Source organism: Lissotriton helveticus, chromosome 8, assembly GCF_964261635.1.
Source record: "Lissotriton helveticus chromosome 8, aLisHel1.1, whole genome shotgun sequence".
In the NCBI taxonomy this organism is placed as follows: Eukaryota; Metazoa; Chordata; class Amphibia; order Caudata; family Salamandridae; genus Lissotriton; species Lissotriton helveticus.
Genome location: NC_136069.1, coordinates 191,425,897 through 191,449,206, shown reverse-complemented (window position 1 = coordinate 191,449,206; position 23,310 = coordinate 191,425,897). Strand labels below are relative to the sequence as shown.

The following is a 23,310-nucleotide window of genomic DNA, read 5'->3' as shown; positions in this document are numbered from 1 at the left end:
CAACCACCCACAAGGGACAAGGGCAAAACATGGCCAGATGACCCTTAATCAGAGGATAGCAACAGAAGCAGGGAAGGGAGGGGAGGACAGGGATAGAAAGCAATCCCCCCCCAAACCTGGAGTAGTCAGAGCGGCAGGGCACCAGAGCACCGGAACCTCATCCTCGAAAGAACCAATGGAGGAACGAAGAGCCCCCAGACGGAGCCACCCACCAAGAACAAGAAAGGCACTCACAGGAGACACAGCCCCCACCGGGAGGCGAGTACCGAAGACCAACCCAAGGGTCCTCGCAGAATAGGGGAGGAAGGGCGGCACGTGAAGGAATCTGCGGCTAGAATCGTCTCTACCAGATACATCATTACCGAAGGTAAGTAACTCGTACATCTGATAGACTACTAGTCGCAGATTCCTTCATGTAGAATAGATACCCTAGCAATACCTCTTTGAAGGAGGGTCTGCAAAAGGACCCCAACAGCCAATACAGAACAGAGGGCCCCACGGGGGACCAGATCTGTGGACCAGGTAGAACCTCGTCCCTGCCAGGCAATGGGAACCCCCACAAACAGAACCCCACTGACCCCAATGGGATGTAGGAGGAAGAAGAAGGCTGATGAGGCCTGTACACTCACAGCAGAGGAACCAAGGGCAAGGTCAGAGAGGCCGAAGCACCCCACTCCCCCACAAGGCAACATAGCTTCCGCCCAATGCCAAGACAGGAAGGGAGGAAGAAGAAGCCTAGAAGACCCAAGGAAGCGAGGGAAAAGAAGGCGAACACACTCTAGATGGAGAGCAACCTGCCAGCCAGAACAGCGCCGGCAGTCAAAAGCCGCCAGAAGCAAGAAGAACAGCTCGAGGCCCCAGGAAGGCCGAGTAGGCGGCGCCTGGCAAGGGAGAACACAGGATCATCCCAGACCTCAGGACAGGAGCAGGGAGAGGTAGAGATGCCCGGGCACACCACTACGAGTGGCCGCAAACACGACCTCAAGAAGCAAAATCAACCACCATAAACACCATGGAGAACAGGCACCCGAAGGCGACCAGAACCCCCTAGCAGAGCGCAAGCCATATCACAGCTACCACTATTTTTTAGAGAGACCCACCGGCCTACTAGCAGAGCATGCTATGTGGTCAAGTGGAAACAGTTTGTACACTGTCTTCCCTAAAAACATTGATCCTCTCAAAGCAACAGTCCAAGACGTTGTTACCTACATTTGCACAAGTCATGCATCGCTTATACTTTTATCAGACGTCACTTGGCTGATGTGCTTTTCTCCAAAACAAACTTCAAACTTTGAAGGGAAATGCGGTACTTATAACCAAAACAAGAAAAATTCCCTTGACCCAATTGTTTAGATGCACTAGTTGACACTATATTAAAATATTGAATCTTATATCCAATACATTATCATAACATTTTATTAAAAAGACATTTTTTGTTCACATTCCATTATACAAAATATAAAATCACATAAAGCTATACAATTGTAACACAATAAAATGAATTCTTCCTAGGTTAAAAAAACATACAATACATATAATTCACAAGGAAATTAATGGACAGTTTGCAATTATGACCAGCATAATAGAGACAGACAAATGTAAGACCCAACAATTGTCAAATACAGATGCACATTCAAATAGACTCAGAGACACACAGTTAATACGTTGATCCAATCAATATTAAACCCGTTTGTGTCAGCATCTGTATGTGGTATGTAGTTCTGCAGATTCACGGGTGCCTAACCACCTCCCCGGACGCCTTTAGTTGTTGCAGACGTTATTGACTTTCATCCTTAATCTTTCCTCCGCTTGATGATCATCTTTGTGCATCGCTATGCTCCAGCTACGTCCTCTCCCTTCGTGCAGGAAAAACAATCTAACAATGGAGCCTATGCCCATGTGCATTAACCAGCAATAGTTAGTCACAGTACAGCGTGACTTGAAAAGACTTCTTAAAAAACCATGCACACGCCCGTGCCCAACTCTAGATGGCAGGTGTAGTCACAGCATGTGAATCTACAGCACTGCATGCCATGAAAAGATGCTTACAGGGTAAGTAATATTTTCCTTACTGTAACAAAGTCCACTATTGTCACGCTTTACAGGTGTTCAATAGAAACTGTTCACACTAACACATTTCCTTCAATGGCATTCATCAGTGTTGAGTACAGGTATATCCTGAGTGAGGAATTGAATGAATACCTTGCTGGACTTTGATAATTTCCCTTGATATTTAGCAGGCAAAGTTCTAGCAGCCTTTTTAAGTGCTGTGGCCGGGGCTGGCCATCTGAATGTCGTAAATTCAGGCAATGTTGTGGGCTCAATTTTCCAAGGGGCAAAAGGTAAAGGTTAGGGAATTGTATGGGCTGGCCTTTCGAAGAGCAGAAAAGTCTTGCACTGGAATGGTCTGGCCATTTCAAGACTGGAACATTTGAGTAGTTACATGGGCAGACCCTTTGGACAGAGGAAAAAGTAGGCAGTTGCATGTGCTGACCTTTTCAAGGAAGGAAAGTCCTGCAGTGGCATGAGCTGCCCCTTTGAAGGGTAAAGAGGCAGACAGTGGCATGGCCTGGCACTTTATCATTGTCTGACAATGTTAAAAAAAATACCTATCACTATTGAGATGTAAAGATTCGTAGGTTTGACTCCATGTTTGAAGAAGAGAACTTAAATATGTGTAAAAAAGAACATTCACCTTACTTTTTTATTAGATGTATGCCCCCTTCCTCCACTTTTTGTTTTAAGTAGTCTGAGGTTCTGTGGCTGTGAGGCAAACCTTAAAGCTGCATGACAATACTAAAATGAATGTAGGTGTGGCATTGCTTGTACTCCCCCTGCCTCTGTCACATTCTGTATCCCCATACAGGAGTCTTTGGTACCTCATGCACGTATGATTGTTTTATACTAAATTAGATGAGATGACTGCAAGTAATGTCGCTTTTTATTCTGTTTCCTCTAGTCCCTTGGTTTTTAAACTGTGATCCAGGGACCCCTGGAGGTCCGCAAAGCGTACTCTGGGGAGGCAGCAGCTGCTTAGGAAACTAAATTGCAGATTAATAAAGTGTATATGCATAAATAATCAACATTAAAAATTTTAAAACGACCTGTCAATGTGAAGGAATTTTTAATTGGCAGATTTCAATTAAGTCCTCAGATTGATTCATGGGAGCAGTGCAAGTGCATCAAACAGAATATAGTATGGATGATGAGCCTCAGTTGATTTCAGACGTGCTCCAAACTACCAATATAATTACAAATTTTAATTTATAATTTTTGTAAAATAAAATATTTAATTTGTTTTTTGATGAATGCTTGTTTCTGTATTGTTTCATGTATTGTTTTGTGATTCAAATCATGGAAAATTCTTCTCTCTGAGTACGCATCTTTCAGAAATGACTCAGTGGGGGGGTACCTGGATTCTAATAATTATTGTGTGGATCCCATGTCCACAGTAGTCAAAAGGTTAAGAATCCCTATTCTAGTTTGTTACCTGTGTGGAGTGCATAATTCCCAGGTCGTTATAACCTCCCCAGTATGTAAGTAAATTAAAACCAAGGTGTACAAGGAAACACAATTGATTGCTGCTATAAATAAAGGGTGGCTGTTCCTCTATCAGAGTAACTTGTGTAGAGAACCTCCAATGCAGTTAAATGCTTAAGTTAGTGGTATTGTACAGAACACACATAATCGTAATTTGTCTTATGTTGCATTAAAGAATAATTTCTGTTTTTCCCGCCACCCCAGCAGTAAACGCTCACTTTCACGGACCATCACCCCTGTGCCTGCAAAGAAACCAAAGCCAAGCGAGCATGAAGTGGTCAGTGTCATTGACTTGGAGGAAAACGACGAGGGCGATGTTATCATTGTTGAGAATAGCAGCACTCCGAAGCCATCACCGAACTGTGACATTTCAAAAGTCAAATGTGAAAGCATAAATGCAGAGCCTGATGCGATTCCAATGGACATCCTGAATAGTGATCGCACAATAACTGGCACAGCCGAAGCTGCTGACACAGCTGATGCTGCAACCACATCTGAACAATGGACCATTGCCACACAAACTGAGAAACAGCCTATACTTATTAAAAAAGAAGAGGAATGTCCTGATGAGGACAAGAAGCCTTTAGTGGATGAAATTAAAATTGCACTTGAAATCCCTAAGGACTCATCAAAATGTGCTGGAGATCCTGAAAGCACAATTTTTGGATTAAAGAGTCTGCTTAGCCTTGCGGACCAAGAAAAAGAAAGCTACTTGGCAAAATGCCGTGGTCTGACCCAGCAGGTGAAAGCATTGGAGGCACAACTATCCGAAATGAATGAGAAGTATGTGAAAAAAGAAGACCCCGGCGATGCCATGCTCATTCACAACGTTGATGGCATTAGTAGTCTGAGCCAGGAGCAGATCTTAACCCTCTATGAGAAGGCCCTGAAGGAGGTGGTCTCGTATAAAGAGCAATGTGAAATGCTACAGAGTAGCAAATCTGAATGTAGGAAATGTGCTACCAGAGCAAGCCTCGAAATCAATAGTGAAGTGGACGAAATTGCCCTGCAGCTCGACAACGTGTTCAGGCAGTTGGACACCTGCAGTACTGAAAGAGATCAATTTAAACATAAGGTATGTGATTATGATACATTGTACAGAGTTGCATTGCTTTGTATTTATGCTTACGCCATATAAACTCACGTATAACAATGCTCCTATTGCCAGTCTTCTTGAAATGCACAACCCTTCCCATTGACCAGATGCTGTGTATAAATTGCATAAGAAACCAGGAGAATTCAGATATGCTTCTGCTCATGTGCATTCTTTTTTCTGGTAGGTGCTCCTAAGCTAAATTATCAAAAGTGATAACCAGACATTTGTTTGACATTAAAGTTATTTCTACAATGCACAGGTAATGCCTGAAACATCTTGTTGAGCAGTAATTGTGTATATTTTCTTTGCACTTCTGGAGAAAAGTCTGGATTCTGAAATTAATGCTTTAGCACTTTAATTTCTCCTCTCCTAAGAAATGGGCACAACGGCTGGTCTGTTCTAGCTACATAGCCCCTGAAGCTTGGGGAAAAAGTGTACATTTAACAAAGCTGCACCAGTCCAATCATTAGGAACACGGTCACCAGTACTTTACTACTTTTCCAGCATATCCACAGCATTTTCTTTGAATAATCTCTTAAATATCATCCTTACCATGTAAATGCATATTCCATGCCTGACTTCCTTTCGTGTTTCCTGCCACATGTATTGTTTGGCTTTGTATATTGTCCCATCTGTATGAATGTGCTCCTTTTGATATGATTGCCCCCACTTTTTGCCTGGTAGATGATGTGATTTCGACTAAAAGTGCACTGGGTTCTTGACAACCATGTCTCCAGTGCCAGAGCTCTTTAGCAAAACTGTGTAACTGTTCCCCCAATTGGCAAAACCTTTAGCATCTTCTGTAAATCACTAGTAAATGGTACCTTGGTACCTGGGGCCTAAGGTACTAAAGATGGTCCTTAAGGGCTGCTGCTCGAATTGAGCCACCTTAGGAGACCCCTCACCAAGCACATGCACGACTGCCATTGCAGGCTGCGTGTCTTGGTGCAGACAAAAGTTAAAACACTACATGTCACACATCCCTGTATGCCATGTCCCCTACCACTGCATATTTTGTAAGTCACCCCTACAGCAGGCCTGACAGCCTTAAGGCAAGGTGCTTAATATTATATGTGAGGACACATACGCATGAACAGATATGCCCCTGTGTTGGTCAGTCCTATTGCTGCCAGTGCGGGTCACCAGGGAAGACACCTTAAAACCATGTACTGCACACTTGTGAAATGAGTTCCCCAGATACATGATTGCTTCACTGAAAGTAGGGATGTTTGGTTCCAAACATCTCGACTTTATAAACACACACTGATGCCAGTGTTGGATTTATCAAAACATGCACTTAGATGGAACATAAAGGTGACTCCTAAAAGGCATGCAGCCTCGGGTGTGCTTGCTAACTGGATTCTGCCAGCCTGCCACAAGTTTCTGACCACCTAGGGTGAGCGCCTTTTGCTCTCAGGAGGTCAGGAACAACAGCCTGCCCTGGAAGAGAGAGTAACACCCCCTCCCACAGGATGACCTGCTGATATGCCTCCTTGGGCTGCCGAGCTTCAAAGGAGCTGATGCCTTTGCAATGCAAATCTGGTTCCCCTCAAAAGAGAGGAAGCCACACCTCCTGTCCTGATCCTCCCTGGTACCTGGACAGGCAGATAAATTAGTCAGGTAGGCATGCCACCCCTACGTTAGTACCACCCCAAGCTGGGCTATTTGTGAGGTGGACAAACATTTTCAGAGGTTAACCATCTTTGTGACGGCAAACCTAGGAATTCTGGGACAGGGTTATGCCTACTTCTCACAGGAAGTGGCCATTTTGGGGGCTTAGTGAACCCAAGGGTCAGTAGCCCATTGGCTATCAAGCAATGATTTCTAGAGCGTTGCTTATCACCCTTAAGGGTATTCAGGCTCAGGGGGCCTGCTGCTGGGAGATGTAGGTTGAACAGTCAGATTTTTAGGCCATCTCTGAACTTCTGTAGGGTGGATGCAGTCCGAAGGTGAAGTGGGAGGCCATTGCAGGTCTTGGCGGCCAGGTAGGAAAAGGTGTGGCCACTACTTCTGTTTTTGTGGAGGCGGGGCGTGTGGGAGAGGGAGGCAGAGCGTAGTTGTCTGCCGGGTTGGCAGAAGTTCAGTCTGTGGTTGAGGTAGGCTGGTCCTTTGTTGTGTAGGGCCTTGAAAGCGTGGGTCAGCAGTTTGAACTGGCACCTTTTTTGGACGGGGAGCCAGTGAAAGGCTCTGAGTTGTGGGGTGATATGGGCTCTTCTCAGGAGATCTAGGATGAGCTGGATGCAACTTTTTGGATGGCGTGCAGTCTGCTCAGTAGTTGTGAGGTGATGCCCACATAGAGGGAGTTTCCGTATTCCAGGTGGCTTCTGATGAGGGTTTGGGTGATGGTGCGTCTGGTGCTGATTGGGAACCATTCAAATATTTTCCGGGGCATGTGGAGGGTGAAGAAGTAGGCTGAGGAGACAGTGTTTATCTGCTTCTTCATGGTGGGCTTGTTGTCCAGTATGATGCCAAGCTTTTTGGCTTTGTCTCAGGGAGTGGGTGAGTGGCCCAGGTCTGCTGGCCACCAGGAGTGATTCCATGGGGAGGTGTTGCTCCCAAAGACGAGTTCCTCTGGTTTGTTGTTGAGTTTGAGGCATGTGTTTTGCATCTAGCTGGCTATGCTGGTCATGCACCTGTGGAGATTGGTTTTGGTGTTAGTGGGGTTTGAGGATAAGGAGAGGATGAGCGGAGTGTCGTCAGCGTATGATATGATGTTCATACCATAGGATTTTACCAGGATGGCCATGTATGTATTAAACAGGGTTGGACTCGCTGAGGACCCTTGGGGAACGCTGCAGATGATGTTCTTTGGGCCTGAGGAAGGACGCAATCAATTTAAGGGCATTTGCTTGGATCCCCATCTGATGGAGTCCATATAGGAGCGTGTAGTGTGACACGATGTCAAAGGCTGCAGAGAGGTTAAGGAGGATGAGGGCTGTGGCTACTACCCTACAGTCTACCAAATTCAGTATTTAGGGGATTCCCTGGCACCAGAGATGCTGATCTTGATGACCTAATAAGAGAGTATACAGAAGAGCCACAGAAGAAGACTGAAGAGAGCACCTGACTTTGACTCAGTCTGTTGGCCTGTCTGTAGCCCTCATTGAAAACTGCACCAAAGTCAACTCGTCCTGCAGCTGTTGACTCCAGTAACCTGGGAGGACTGCCTACCTTTGAAAAAGACTCAAGACTTCTCATGAACAGCGGACCTGTTCTGAAGGAATTCCAAAAGAAAATACTATGAGACCTCCTGAACTGCCAAGACCCGACACCTGAAACAACCACTGCACCATTCGCCTCTGACCCATGTTGAAGTGGGCCCCCGGTGTCAACAAAGTCACCCCAGTCTGCCGAAGCTCCAGTACATCAATGCTTCACCCCTCCCAGATGACGCAATGACGACTGCAGCCTCTACATGCAGCGTCACTCCAGCAAAACTTCTCAGATAAGAGAAACCCAATGCTTAGTCACCTCACAACCTGGCGCCCCAGGTCGTTGGAGAAGAGGACCAAAAGTGTTACCCCCCAGTACCCGAGCATCGCAAGGCCAGAGCCCACTTGTTGGTTCAGCTCGACTGGCTAACTAGCCAGAACCAGCAGGCCTCTTTTTTTTCCAGAGACCAATCCCATTGAAATGCATTGGGCTCCCGACGCTGATTTGCTCCCTGCACCCGGCTGTCCTCATGCCACTGGTGGTGTACAGCTGGTGCTGCCTTGGACCTTGCCCACCACTCACCTTAACTCCTGGAGATCGGTCCTGTAAGTTGCTGTACTATATTTCTTTGCAGAACTTATACTTCCTTCCATAGGATAACATTGCAGAACTCAGAAATTGCACTGTCCACTTTTTAAAGTGAAAAGAATTTATATTTCTAAACTTACTTAGCTGAACAAATTTTCTCTGATGCCTAAACATATATGAAGAGACTTGCTATTTTATGAATCTCCTTTTTGAATTGTGGTCATTTATTCTCTTGTGTTAAGCCTGAGGCTGCTCAACCACACTACCCCCTAGCAGAGCACTTTAGGATTGCATAGCCAGCCCTGTCCACTAGTAAGAGAACTCCTGAACGCTTTACATGGTATATCAGATTATTGCTATATCACATATAGAGGCTGCTTCCTACACCATCCTTGTACAAAATATTGCATACCTTTACCACACCGCAAAGTTATACATCCTAATTCAATCATTTACAATATACCACTTTACACATTATGTAGATATTGTGGCTCAGGGAGATGAATTATTGCCTTCGTGTTCATAATAGAATCCATACTTTACTTTCTGATGACTAGAAGATCTGATCACCAGAAGCATCTGTATTTTGCTTCATGACCAAAAAAGCAAACAAAACCCTTTTTGAAAGCTTAGTTACCACCAACAAGGCTTATTTAATCAATGACAAAGGTTTTGATCTTATCGCCCTCCATAAGACTTATCTGAGGAAGCTGGACGAGGTGCACGTAAAAGCTGCTTTAAAATTCACTGCTCTGACAAAACATAAGAGTAGTCCTATTCTTTCATAAGGTCTTAGGCTTTACCCCGTTAGCCTGCAAAAACAGGGAAGGTGTATGTATGTACTGGTTTCAGGATCTCCATGTGGAAGAATGGCAATAGCTACAGTGTTTGCTCCAAATGTTGGCTAAGATGTCTCCTGGTGTCCTTTGATTAATCTGTCCGCAGGTTTAATAAAGGGAGACCTCATAGTCAAGGGGACTTCAATTTAGTATTAGATTCATCGAAAGATGGTTCAGGTGCATACTCCTATCACTTATGAACATTCTGCAAAGCACTTAAAACCATGATACAGGGGGGAGGAGCCAAGCTCGCGTCCGAGATGGCCGCGTTTTAGCTCGGCTCCGTTCGCTTTCCTGTCTGGAACGTCTATCCTGTGTTTTATCCTGCCCCGGGAAGTATTCTTTGATAGACTATGGAACTACGACATTTCACAGGCACTTACCGTTTGATCCGTTTGTTCCTGGGTGCCGCGGATCCTGGGCTGCACCCTTGTCTGCTTCGGGGCCTCCGGAGCGAGCGGGCCTGACACTCCTTGGCGGCGCCCGGGCGGGGCGGAGCGCTGTGGCCGGCCCTTGGTGGAGGTGTGGGTTCGGTCGGAGAGGCCGATGTGCAATTAGACCGATTACGGCTATCCGGGCCTGATCCAGCGGTCCTGCGGCCTGGTGTTGGGGCGCTGCCTTCCATGGACGGGGTTGACCGTGTATGTGGCTCGTCCCCCCTTTGTTCTCCGGTCTGGCCATTTTGAGTCCCTCCGCCCGGACTCGGAGAACGGAGCCGGTAGCGTGTGGGGAGCCGGCGACCCGCCTTCTTCTGGTGGCCCCCCTTCCTGCTCTGGTGGTGCCTCTGCTGGTGGTCGGCTGTATCCTGTTTGCCCCACTGGTGTCTGGACGGGGGTCGGAGTTTGCCGCGGCCCCGCCGGGCTTCTAAGATGGCGGCCGACCCCATGTCTCTCAGCCTGGCCGAGACTGGCGACGCTGGTCCGCCGCATGGCACGTTTGCTGAATACCGTAAAGGTGAGCCTACGCTTGGCGACATCCTCGCCGCCTTGCGCTCCTGGAGTGCTCCCATGGCCGCACCTATCATTGACCTGGAGGAGGATCATTTTGCTGGGCCTGCTGAGCCCCCCCCGGTGTGTGCGGCTTCATCTCTGTTGTGTGCTGTTGGAACTTTCCTGGAGGTCGTGGGCCCGGCGGCTGCCGTTGGTGTGGGTGTACGGATGTCCGCTGCCCTCCTTCATCCTGTGCTCCCCCCGGTGCGGGGGGTCCGCCGGCCGGGTCCCGTCCGGACCAGCCCTGTTGGATCTCCCTTTCCTTTTTTGCCTCGAATGGCCGAACGAAGATCCTGTGGTTGCTCCGCCGGATCGGCTTCCCTCATATTGTCGTCGGAACTGTGCCTGCATTGCCTGAGGTGGTTGCCGTCCTTTCCTGTTCATCCGGGTCGGAATCGATATGACTTGTGTGGATTGCCGATCGGACTCCCTGTTATTCACCTCCTGTTCCACATGATCTGGTTCCTTGTGCGTTGGACGACTACAGCTTGGGATAAACAAGGACAGGGTTGAGATGAACTTGCCTCGGTGGACTGTTATCTTGCGGTATGGTCGGATGATCCGTTTGTAACTGTATGACTGTGTTCGATTCTCCTTCATGTTCCTGGAGCTTATCCTTGTGCTTATTATCTTCCCGTGGGTTCTGAGTATTTTCGGACGGGAGGGTGGGAGCTGATGGGGTTTTGATTATATGGCTCCTCTCCCGTTGCTACTTCCCTGTTTTCCCTTCTTCTTTTTGTCTTTGTGGTTCTTTCTTACTTTTATCTCTTCTATATTTCGGGTTCTGATTAGGGCGACAGGCACGCTGCCGGGGGGTAGGCCATAGCCTTCTGCAGGGGTGCAGGGTGGGATGTGCGGGGTGGGGGGGGGGGTCTGTCATATTGTGTTTTCCCCTCATTCTTTTTTTGGTTCTATGGCTCTTATGTATCCCCTTTTTTCGAGACGCGGTGTCGGCATGTGGCCCCCTGGGGTGTTTTTGCTAGCATGAGCCTTCTGGTATTCCTGCCGTCACGGTTTACTACGCATTCATTCCTCCTGTTACCTCTGGTTCCATGTGCTGATCTATTCTTGAGTGCTTCGTTAGCCGTGGGGCGCGTGCAGGGATGCTGCGTTCTTACTTCTCCCCCCCTTTTTTTCCTATGTCTTTTCCCCCCTTTTTTTTCCCCTTTCCCCCTTTTTCTTTCCTCCCCCGGGTTGTTGTGGCAGAGGGCTCTTTGTTTTGCAAGCCTACTTTTAGTTTTGTGTATTATTGTGTGTTTTCGTAGTGGTGGGAGGGCGCTGGGCAGCGGTTGCAATTGCTTATTACTGTGGGACTCACGTTCTGCCTTTGCCAAAATGTACCTGTTCTTTTTGAATTTTCCTGTGTTTCGATACTTCTGCTTGTTCGCGGCCCACCACGGCCCTCTGGACTTTACGGATTGCCCTTATTCTGAGACACCCTTTCCTCTATTATAAAATCAACCTTCTCTCATCCTGTACGTGATGGTTGCTCGGTGGCTTTTTGCCTTTGCTTCTCGTATGGATCGCTGTGATGTCCTGTGGGAGCTTCTGTATTGCCTGATATATTTCTTTTATTGTGGTGGCCGGCCCGATGGGTTGTAGGCCCGTATCTGTGAGCGCTTTCTGTACAATAAAGGTTTTAAAAAAAAAAAAAAAAAAAAACATGATACAATCACTAGGCCTTCACAACTCTTGGAGCAAAACACAAAATCAGAGGGATTGTACCTTTTTTCCATCATCTTCAGAACATAACTTGGAATTTCCTATTCCCTAGTTAATAGAGACGGGAACAAATAGTCTCCAGGGACATGACTCTGAAATGCACTATTACCATTATACTCTGACTATGCCGTGAAATAACTATGCCTGCTCGGGAGTGATGACAAAATACTCCCAGGTGGATGTTGATTTTGCACTTCTCATTAATTTGGGTCCCAGTACTGAGAGCAAACATCAGATCCTAGATAGAGAATTTTATTTTTAGTCTACCTCCCATGGGAGATTGTCATGCCTGCATTGAGGATGCCTTCAAGGCTGTCATAACAGGCAGGTGTGAAAGGCCCTTGGCCAACTGAAAGAAACTAAAAAAGATGAAGTCGAGTCTACTGGAAGAAGACTCCAAAAAACGGAGTGAGCACAATGCCCAAACCAGTAGGTACTTGCTTTACAAGGTGATACACTTACGAGGCAAGTTCAACGAGATAACCAAAAGTACTTCCTACAATCAGGGCAAGAAGGATGTAAACTCATTACGCTAAGCAATTGAAACGTAAGCTGGATCAGGAATGCATAGTCAATATATTACTCTTCAAGGGGCAATTTCCGAAGATAAGCCACTACAAGATTTTCGAATGGATATTTGAAACTGCAGATTACTTACCGTTTGAATATTCCCCTAGGCATCAGACTGTCCCAGAAACTCAAAAGCAGTCATACTGCACTCCAGTAAATGGTGTCGAGAAGCTCAAAAAGTGATGAGCAGGGCTGCATATAAGCTCCAACTAGGAGCTCTGACATCTGTTTCTTTCTAAGCCCTTAGACTTGGCAAAGTGGCTTTACCAGTGTGCAAATCTCTATATTGGGAAGTTTTTAGATGGGAAAGGATTCCATTCCACAGAATGGGGAGGAGGTATCTGCGGGTATAGTATCCACCAGAAAGAGCTTCACTGAAGGTTAGTAACTTATTCTGCTGATGGATACATCTAACCGCAGAGTACTCACCTTTTGAATAGATGCAAAATCAGCACCATCTCTAGGTGATGGGTCAGTGGAATGGCTCAGTCCAACAGTCTAAATGACTGTCAAGGTAATAGTGCTTCGTAAACGCACACTGATGCCTATGTTGCAGCCTGATAGATATCCAGGACTGGGAGCCAGTATATTTTGACACTGTATTAGATGTAACAATGTAAATAATTCATGGCAAGGGTCAGAAAGCCATAATTGTTATCCCTTGCAATCACTGTATTTTTATGAAATAGCTTTGAACTAAAAATCAACAAAAATTATTATGTTTAAGTCTAGGTGCTGTCGAACAAGGTGTAACAATCAAAATTGAGTATGGCAAATATCCAGCTCTGTGCGTATCACCTCAAATAAAAGGTGTTTTCTCACTTGATCTTTTAACCTGTTCAAGAATCGAATATGATGGACACAGAGAAGACTGATCATTTTAGTGTTCAGAAAGTCATCCCATATTACAAACTTTTGCCAATCCCAGAAAAATCGGAAAATTTAAGGATTTGCATGGCTCCAAGTGCCTGCTTATGGAACAACTCTTATCACGTGGCGTGCTTGATCAGGTAATTAAAAAATTATGGAATTGCAGGAGTGAGGAGCTGCCTGTTAACACTCTTCTTCAAAATATTTTTACTCGTGACAGGAGTCGGAAAGTCACAACTATGTTAAACTGTGCAATTACTGATCAAACTAAGACTAGTTTAGCAACACTACGAAACAGATGCGAGACAGAGTTTCAGGGACAGTTCACAGATGGAGAATGGATACAAATTTGAGAGCATCTGGCTGAAATATCCAGAAATGCTCAATTAAAATTGACACAGTTCCACGATCATCTGACAATACACAGATTGAATAGGATCTGCCGAGAATCCAGAGTCCCAGTGGACCCTGAAGAAACTCTTGGAAGACAGAAGGTTGAAGAGCCACCCCACCCATGGATACCCTAGTGCCCACAATACCTACACCAGGGTAGCAGGGTGCATACGTGTGAAGTGGTCGTCAAACCCAATGGAGGACTTCAGTAAAGTGCCGCTGCTGGGACAGGAGAAAGTGTCCGTGGGAATCCCAACGTGGATTCTTAGAGAGGAGTACCTGAAAGCAGAGGGGACAGGGTCTATGCCACTGAGGACTGACCACGAGACTTGGCAGACCAAGCTTTGCAACTGCAAGTTGGACACAGTGCACAGGGGTTCCGTTAATGCAACCCCCACCAGGGATACTGGCCTCAAACCTGGTGAGAGGGCAGGGCATGCCTCGGGAACTGTGGAAAACCACCACCTGTGTTGCAGAGCCCACAGAGTCAGGAGGAGCTCAGGGTCTGCCGACCAGTCTACTTGGTTGATGTGCCTGCAATTGCAGGGGAGTGACTCCTTCTCTCGAAGGGAGTTTACTTCAGGTGTCTTTAATGCTTCACAGGCTTTGAGAGGTTCCTGTATGATGCACAGGCACAGATTCAGCAGACTGGAAGGGAGACAAAGCCAGGCCCAAATGAAGTCCAGAGTACCCAGACAGTAGAAATGCAGTGGTGTCTGATCTGAATCTTATCCCATGACGAATCTAGGGACCTACACCCAGGTAAGCCCTTGAGTACCCTAGGGAAAGGGTTGTGAAGATTCAGGGGAGGGTCGGGACAGGGGGGGGGGGGAGTACTCCCATGTCCTTTGTCCAGTTTCGAGCGGGAGCCAACAGCTCCCATAACTGGTTTGAACGGGACTATGCATAGGGACACCAAGTGTGCCCCTCATGCAGACTTTCTGGTGCTGGCAAGCGCACTCACCCGGTCCCAATACACTAAATCCTGTTTAGGAGGTGGTCACATCTCCCCGTGACAGGATGCCAATTGTTTCATCTTCCTCTGCTCGAGATTGGCTCAGCAGCAGGAGGCCAGAAATGTGTCTCTGTTCAGAAGCAACCATTTTGAGCAGTCCGGGTCTAGCATACTGGTACCGGGAATACTGAGATCCTAACGGAGGGCTCTTCCAGTGCTTGGAGTCATACCTTCCACATCGTTTATGGTGTGGGGGTATGATTTCAACATGTTTGATAACAAACATGATAGTATTCGTTGCAGCTGTTTTCAAAATGGTCATCGCGTAATTAACCGGTGCCCATCTATATAGTATATGGCTGTTTCACTGACAACCCGGGAGAATGACCTCCGCAGGCTTCAGGGGTGTCCTGCACATGCAGGGGCACCCTCTCACTTAGAACCAAGCACCTTCCCTTCAGGATTGCAGAGGCCTGCTATAGGGGTGACTTATAGGTTTTAAGAGCAGTGACCGTTCGATAGAGTAAACCTATATCTTAAGTGGTGCAAGCACCAACTTACACAGGCTGCAATGGCAGGCCTGTAGATACCATTTTGCATGGTCTCCCATGGGTGGCATAATGCATGCTTCAGCTCATGGGAGACCCTGGGTATGCCCTGGATACCTTAGTACCATATACTAGGGAGTCCCAATGTTCCCTCTAATTTTTTTCCTCTGTGTGCGGCAGTTTAAGGTCTCTGCGCTGCAACTAAGGCTATGTGCGCCAGGAACCAGACCGCATATGTGGATGCAGCGCCAAATATCACTCCAAACCTTTGCTTAAAAAAGTGAAAAGAGAGTGCATTTCCACACATGTAGGGCCACATGAAGTGTCTTAAGGCAGGTTTTCAATTTAGATATACACAAAATGACATGAATTGGTTACACCGGGGAGTATACTTTGGGTTTAGAAAAGCACAGGATTCCAATGGTGGTATCAATACGATTTTACTGAAGATCCTCATCTCAATAGCAGAATTAATGGGAACCCCTCAAAATTAAAGTAGGTCAGGGAAAGAGGGGAATGAAAAAACACAAAGCCGTAAGTTTTCCCTCATTGATTCAATAATGATATACTTCTATTTCTTTATAATCCATTACAGAAGTACATTAGTGACAACCACAAAAAATTCATTTTTATTTTTTATTATTTCCGCAAGATATATATATATTTTTTTTAATGTTATCACTCTTTTTCTTAGACAGCTCATTTTATCTTGTTTATGTACAAAAAAGTACATTGCTTTTCATTGCTTTTTCACATCATTTCATAATTTATACTTGTCGATACATCATAGAAAAAACACCATACAATATATACATACTAAAAAGCACAGAATTATAAAAAACTATCAATTCATAAAGAATATGAACCCCTGGATACACAACACTCTCACAAAAATCATACTATCACAACCTCACTCTCACTGAATTCACTCAAGCAATATCTGTACAAGGACGAGATTTTAATGACAAAGAAAATCTCTGCCAAAGGGTAAATCTCAAATGCCAAGAATGAGATTCCGCACTAGGTCGACGCGCGTTTCGGTGGTAAAAACGCCACCTTCCTCAGGACCTTTCCAGATTTGATCTTTCACTTCCCTGGGGACATGCTACAAGAAGAAGGACATTCTTTATACTTAATTATTTTCTCTTGAAACTGCTGTGGAACGTGAATACAGGATAAAGTCTGCTAGCCCAGAGAGCACTGTGTAAGCTATCGAATGATTATGCAAGGAGATATTCACTTCCTTCTAAGAGGTAGTATCCTTAGATATTTGAGGGCTCGAGCGTGCTTCCAGTAGGCTTTTACTTTAGAGCAGATATGTTCAATCGTCTTCAATTTATTTGTTCATGGCTTTTTTTCCTCTTATTCAAAAGCTGCTCGGTGCCATCGTGTCGGCCGTCCTCAAGACACGTAGTGAAATAGACACCCAGAATGTTGGAAGCCTATACAAGATCACATATATACACAATTAGACGTGCAAGCTACGGAGTAATGTCTGGATATCCCATCAGAGATAGTTTGTCACCTGTCCAAATATGAGTCCCCTACAGCAAGTCGTTGTAACAACTTCTTGGTTAAAGTAACTTGTGGTAAAGTCACAGTCGGGGTAGTGAATGCTTTGCAAAAGCTGATCGTTGTTGAGACTGCGAGGTGAAGGAGGTTTCCCGTGATTAATATTTCTGCTGGAGGGAGATGTTTGTCTGGTTGCAGTTTTGACTCATCATAAAGTAGTACAGAGGGTTAATATGCCTGTTACAAAAATGTGTCCTATACACATACCAGAACTGTATTTTATGTGGATAGCTCAGTAGGTTACTGCTTTTGTTGTAGAGAACCTTTTGTTACTTGCAGTTCATAAGTTACAATTATGATATAGGACAGTAACCTATGAAGGGTCAAAGAGCTGCTTGCAAACTGCATGGTATAGGTTAAAGAGTTATGTTTTTTTCCTTCTCTTTCACTATACTAATGATGGTAAAAAGGGTTGGTTTGGGTAGAAATACATTGTTATTAGTAAAGACAACAGAATGTGGGGTCTTTATTTCCCTAATTGGGTTAAACGAAGGGCCACCAAATGTATTTCCGTTGAGGTCTTCTGGCTGTGGCAGAGTTAATGTTACTTGGTTGCTAAATGCAGACTTATGTTCATTAATTAGCTCTTCTTGGGTTAATTGCTCAAATGAATCTGAGATTTAAGTATCAGATTGCTCATGCCCTACAGGATCATCAACCAGATTGATGGTCTTAACTTTCCATTGCTTGTACTAGATCTATATGGTTTGCTAGTAAAGTTGAGCGCATCCAGGAGTTCTCCGCTTCCTCTACGGAGTCAATGATGGAGTTGTTTGTATGCGGATAGCGCTTGTTTGGGTGAGGTCTTGGCATTGAATTTATTTTTATTTATTTATTTTAAAATTTATAGAGCGCATGAATCACCCCATAAGGGTATCTCCGCGCTAAGACTCCATGACACTCCGGCAGACAGATCAGAAGAGCAGAGTTTTTCATTGTCTTCTGAAAATCAGGAAGTCAGGGCACTGTCGCAAGCGAATGGGGAGACTGTTCCAAAGCCGAGGGCCAAGATGGAAAAAGGCCTTGCCTCCTTGTAGTGATTTTCTAATACGTGGAACCTTTATGAGGTCTTTATCTCCAGATCGAAGCAATCTACTGGGCACATAGTTTACAAAATTCTCATTCAGGTAGCTAGGACCCAGTTTGTAGACCGCTTTAAAGGCCATACAGCAGATTTTGAAATGGATCCTCTTATGTATGGGTAGCCAATGTAGCTTCTCAAGTGGGGCATCAGCTACAAGGTGAGCAGCCGTATTTTGAACTACCTGCATAATAAGAATAGCTTGGTGTGTGTACCTGGGCCTGTATCATGATAACTTCATCTACTGACATTTTACTGTTTCCAGGTGCTGTTACTTTTAAATTCATAGATGGACTTATGCTGGACCGTTGATCTGGATTCAATAGTGAATCTGACTTTTGAGGAATGAGTGGATTGGCAGTTCTGCAATATGTTCTGTCATTGATTAAATGACTGCTGCTGAGTCTTTTAAAAACATACATTTATAGCAACGGTTAATTTTCCCAAATGTCTGTATTGGCGATATCAATGGATTGCCATGGCCTTCACTTGCTTTAGTCGTGTTATCTGGCGCAATGTCTGTCTGGGGTTTCCATGCGATCTTTTTTTGATTCAATCATTTCTGCGCAGCCTGTTGTCCGATCTTACCGGATTTCATTTTTCCTGTAGATGCCTTGGTTCCCTTGATTAGTCAAGCCTGTATTTCAATCTTAACAATAACAGGACGCTTAAATGTTTTTGGTATGATTGGTGTGTCATGGGGGAGCAAGCACTGAGCTCACTAACCTTGTGGGGCCGTCTCAACGAGGTCGCGCTCAACTCAGTATGGCCACAGTAGCATCCACCCTACCGCAGCCCCTTTTCAGGATTCTTGAGTTCCGAACTTCAATTTCAATTTGGTTCAAGACTGTGCACTGAGCCACAAGCATCTCAGGGCATTTCATGGCAGAACGCTTCAGTATTTCAGCCTCAAGCGATTCAGGGTTGAGCACTGTGCTCTAACCCTGAGCACTCCCTGGCTTCCCAGAGATGTAGACCTCCGTACCTCTGGGCCTTCAACCACTGCATGCCGCTCTCCCGAGATAAACCAAGCAAAAGCAGGCGAGGGAGGAGAACTTTATGGCTTCAAAGCCCCTGTAAAAACCTCACTGTATGCCTCTGTTCTTTCCACTTAATGATGCTCTCCGGGGTTGATACGAGTGGGAGTTGGGTATAGGAAGGAGGCCCAGAAGATCAGAGGGAGAGCTTAGCCCGCTGAAAGACCTCTGAGGACTGCTGAGAACCACCGTGTAGCTCTGCTCTGTTGCTGAACCACACCCATAGTCTCCAAGATTTAAAAAACGTATCTTTCCACTTTTCCCATTTGCAAGAGTATAATTTGCAACAAAAATGTTTAATAAATTGGCCCAACAATTTTTTTTCAGAAAAGGAAATAATTTTCATTGATTCATGGAATCTTACAGAGTGTATGCGTACTTTTAAAGCCTACGATGTCCAAATCTCTGACTTTGCATGTGCAAAACAAAATTCACAACACTATAAAAGGAATGTGCAAAACAAAATTCACAACACTGACAAGGCAGGACAAGTCACAAATTGATTTCTGATCGGCAACGTTCACATCATCACCCCTTCCTTGCGATCTGCAATGACCGGTATCAATGATTTGTGAAAACCACTGTCGTCACAAATCATTGATTGCAAACCAACACAAGAAATGACCTTTATCCCTGCTTCTGTATTGCCTCAAGCACAGAAGACACCTGTTATGCATACAGACACTTCTTTTGTGCTCCTTACCACTGGCCTAGTGTAAGCTGTGGCAGGGTGACCCGTGTCTATTCAAGTTCAATGGACCTACATGGAATCTGTGATACCCAGCCATTCATACAGTGGTGGGTTGAGATGCCCAAACTCTTCCCACAGGCATCCCAATTAGCATTTCACAGAACTCTAGATGCACAGTGAAAAAAATATTGCAATATGAAAAATCACGTTGATTTTGTTCTTTTTCCACTGTGAAAAAACACCAATGCTTACCACAATCCTGTTTCATGAACAATGCAAAGTCCTATTAAGCACAAGGGGCTAAACCAAATTGGGTTACAAATTAGAAAGGAAGGCGGCTAAAGGGTCTGAAGGCCAGAGTCATTTTGACAGTGTTTCTGATGGATAACAGCAATGCAACAGGGTAAGACTTTAGCACTCAGCTGAACATAAGTTTAGGAGTTACGTCAAACCTTTATAAAATCTTACCTCTTCTTTGTGTGGCAGCCAAGACTTTAAAGTGTTGTCACCTCCACAAACTGGGCTTACCCTCCCCGATGACTAAAAACATGGCACACTATATTTTAAACTAAACAGAGTTGGAAACATTTTATGTTCACTTAGGTAAGGATGCAAAAAGAAATTCCCCACCAACACACAGTACTCAGACGAGCACTGGAGAAAGTAAAGTGCTGGTAATGCACCTAGTGGTGCGTGTTCCATAGATGGTCTGTGTGCATTGGCTGTACCTTTTATGAGCTGTGCCTGAGAACTTAAAGGCCAAGCAGAAGACAACCCAGACTGAAAACAAGGCTGCAGAAGCACGGAACGAAAAGCAAACACCTCATACTATGGTGAGTTTGACGCCCCTTTTACAACAGTGCACCTGAAACGTGTGCCACACAAAGGTCAGGCTGGATTAAAACATTATCATGTGATGTGTCTGAAAGGCTGGGAATGCTGGTATGTGCGCCCCGAGGAGACAAAACAGGTGTAGTTGAGGCCGGAGGTCAGTAAACCAGTGTCATTTACAAGAGGGAGGGTGGGTCGGTTTCCTAAACCTGCCCAGAGCCTTTCAACTCTAACACCTCAAGATTAAACAAGATTGGAAAGTGATTTAAACAGAAAGTGTTTGTTGCTGTGTTCTGTTGTATTACAAGATGATATGACTATGCATAGAGTCAGGGGTATATGCCTACGAATTCCACGATATAACAAAAATCTCTTTCTGTCTCTTCCCCCTCCCCTTACAAAGCACCAGAGGTGCAACTAGAGCCATATTTCGGGGGTGGGGAGGGGCGGGCTAATTCTTCCAGCAGTAGGAAGTGTGAAGACGCAGGGGCTCTAAGAAGGGGTGAAAAAACGACAAAGCTCATTATCATGCAAATGGTCTTTTATAGACCCGTGAAGTATTCGGGTGCAGTTGTTGTGTGCCCGGGTAGCTGTCTCAGCCCGGGGGTCCACACATGACGGAGGCTGAAGCTGAAGCCCTTTGAGCACAATGGGCTTTGCGCGCCTGCAACATCTGAAAGAAACCGGTTAGTATTAGATTCCTTACCTTAGAATATCCCCAGGCATCAGACTGGATCTGGAAACTTTTGCATAGCAGTACCCATACACGTCGGTAGGCGTCATCTGCGGCTCCGTATCCGGCGTCGTTGGTGCCAGAATGACGTCGCCGGAGTACTTAGACGCCGCCCTTGCGCGCTGACGTCAGTTCTTCTTTTTTCCACGCCAGCAAGCGCCGATCCAGAAAAAGTTGTACCCTAGTCAATTTTTTACTAACTTTTTCGATCCTTTTTGATCATCTTTCGAAGTCTCTCAACTCCGACGGTGCCGGTAGGGATGCCCGGGTTCAAACCCTGCGTTGATTGCAGCCGACTAATGTCGGTTACCGACCCCCATCGCCGGTGCCTTCACTGTCTGGGCCCCGACCATGACAGCAAGTCCTGCTCCGACTGCCGGGCCCTCACGTTCAAAGCTAGACGGGAGCGGTCCCGCAAGCAACTCGAGCTCCGGCAGTCAGCCCCGCGGCGCTGGAGGTCCCGGTCCGGAAGGAGGTCGAGGGACCGGTCGCGGGGCCGGAGTCACCACAGTTCCGGGAGTCGTCATCAGTATTCGGGCTTGAAGTCCTCGGGTAAGAGGCACAAAAAGTCGAAGAGGCGCCATCGCTCTTCTGACCCCCCCCCCCCCCCCCGACGCTGGCGCGATGCGCCTGGGGGTTCGGGTGACACCGCCCCAGTGGCTCCGCCGGAGCCGCAGGCGTCACGGCCTGCTCCTTACCCTCTGGTCCCTGGGCTGAACGCGATGCCGGAGGAGATCGAGTCTTTCCTCATGGCCATGAGGTCGCTCGCTCCTCCGTCTGGTTCTGTGGCGCCTTCGGGCCAAGCGGCCCCGACTGGGTCCCCACACGGGCCGGGTGCTTCGGCCCCGACGCCGTCGGGTGCTTCAGTCCCGACGCCGCAGGGCCCCACCGGATCCGAGTCGTCGCCAGTCGACCTCACAACCTCGCCGGCTCCGGCCCCCAGGGTGTCGCCCCCGGCGCCGTCCCAGGACGACGCCGACCCTGGTCCTACCCTCGATTCGGGTCTGGCATCGGAGCGGCGCCGCTCTCGACACCGATGGGAGACTTTTACTTCTACGACCAGGCCCCATCCTTTGAACCTGAGTACCAGGTGATGGGTGACGAGGAGGATTGGGAGGGGTCAGAGGACCCTCTGGCACGTGGGTGTCATTCTTCTCAGGACTGGACAGGGGAGCTTGTGGAGGCCAGTGGTCTGGACACTTCGCCCGACACTGGTTTTGTCTCCCCTCCTACCGTGGGGCTGCCTATAGTGTGGTGCTGACGCGGGCTGCCAAGGCCTTGGGCCTTGAGCTCCCCGTCGCGGCCGTGAGGACTAACCTCCTCAATGAGGTCCTTAAACCGCAGGCAAGCTCGGCCGAGCCTCTGCTGCCTTTTAATGAGGCCTTGTCAGACGTTCTTCTGGGCACTTGGTCCAAGCCAGCTATAGGTCCGCCTGTGGATAGGAACGTGGCCAGGCGCCACCGCCTGGCTCCGGGCGACCCTTGCTTCCTGTCCACCCACCCCACCCCTGAGTGTCTGGTCATCCAGGCCTCTAACTCCCAAACCGCATTTCCGACGCCTCCCCCCGATCGGGAATCCAAGAGGTATGAGCAATACGGGGAAAAGGTATTCTCTTCCCTGAGTTTGGGGTTGCGGTCAGTCAACACCGCATGCCTCTTGGGCCATTACACCCACTCTCTGTGGGACACGGTTGCGGACGGGCTGCCACAATGTCCGGAGGGGGCCCGGACTAAACTCGCCCAAGCCCTTGCGGAGGGTCGAGATGCGGCACAGTATTCAATCCGGTGTGGGCTGGATACAACGGACTCACTGGGCAGAGCGATGGCAACGACAGTGGCGATTCGTCGCCACGCCTGGTTGAGGTCCGCCAACTTTTCGGCTGATGTCCAAAACACCCTTATGGACATGCCATTTGATGGCCGTCGCCTCTTTGGCGACAAGGCAGACCATCCGCTTGAGTGCTTTAAGGACTCCAGGGCTACGGCCAAGTACTTGGGCCTCTCGGCCCCGCACCAGCAAACGGCTGCTTTTCGCCCCTTTCGTGGCCAAGGAAGGGGCGCCCCACACGTCCTGCCAGCCACGGGCCACAGACTACCATCCAG

General features: G+C 46.9%; 1 protein-coding gene across 2 annotated transcripts in view; it reads left to right on the top strand.

Moving 5' to 3' along the window:
• Nucleotides 1-23,310, top strand: part of MORC3 (MORC family CW-type zinc finger 3) — a 644,813-nt gene that overhangs the window by 537,475 nt on the left and 84,028 nt on the right. Inside the window, exon 15 of one of the 2 annotated variants that reach the window (XM_078656878.1) lies at nucleotides 3,745-4,615. In XM_078656878.1, the coding sequence (XP_078513004.1) occupies nucleotides 3,745-4,615 (871 nt within the window). The remainder of the gene's footprint in view (nucleotides 1-3,744; nucleotides 4,616-23,310) is intronic. The other variant, XM_078656879.1, reaches the window with a different exon arrangement.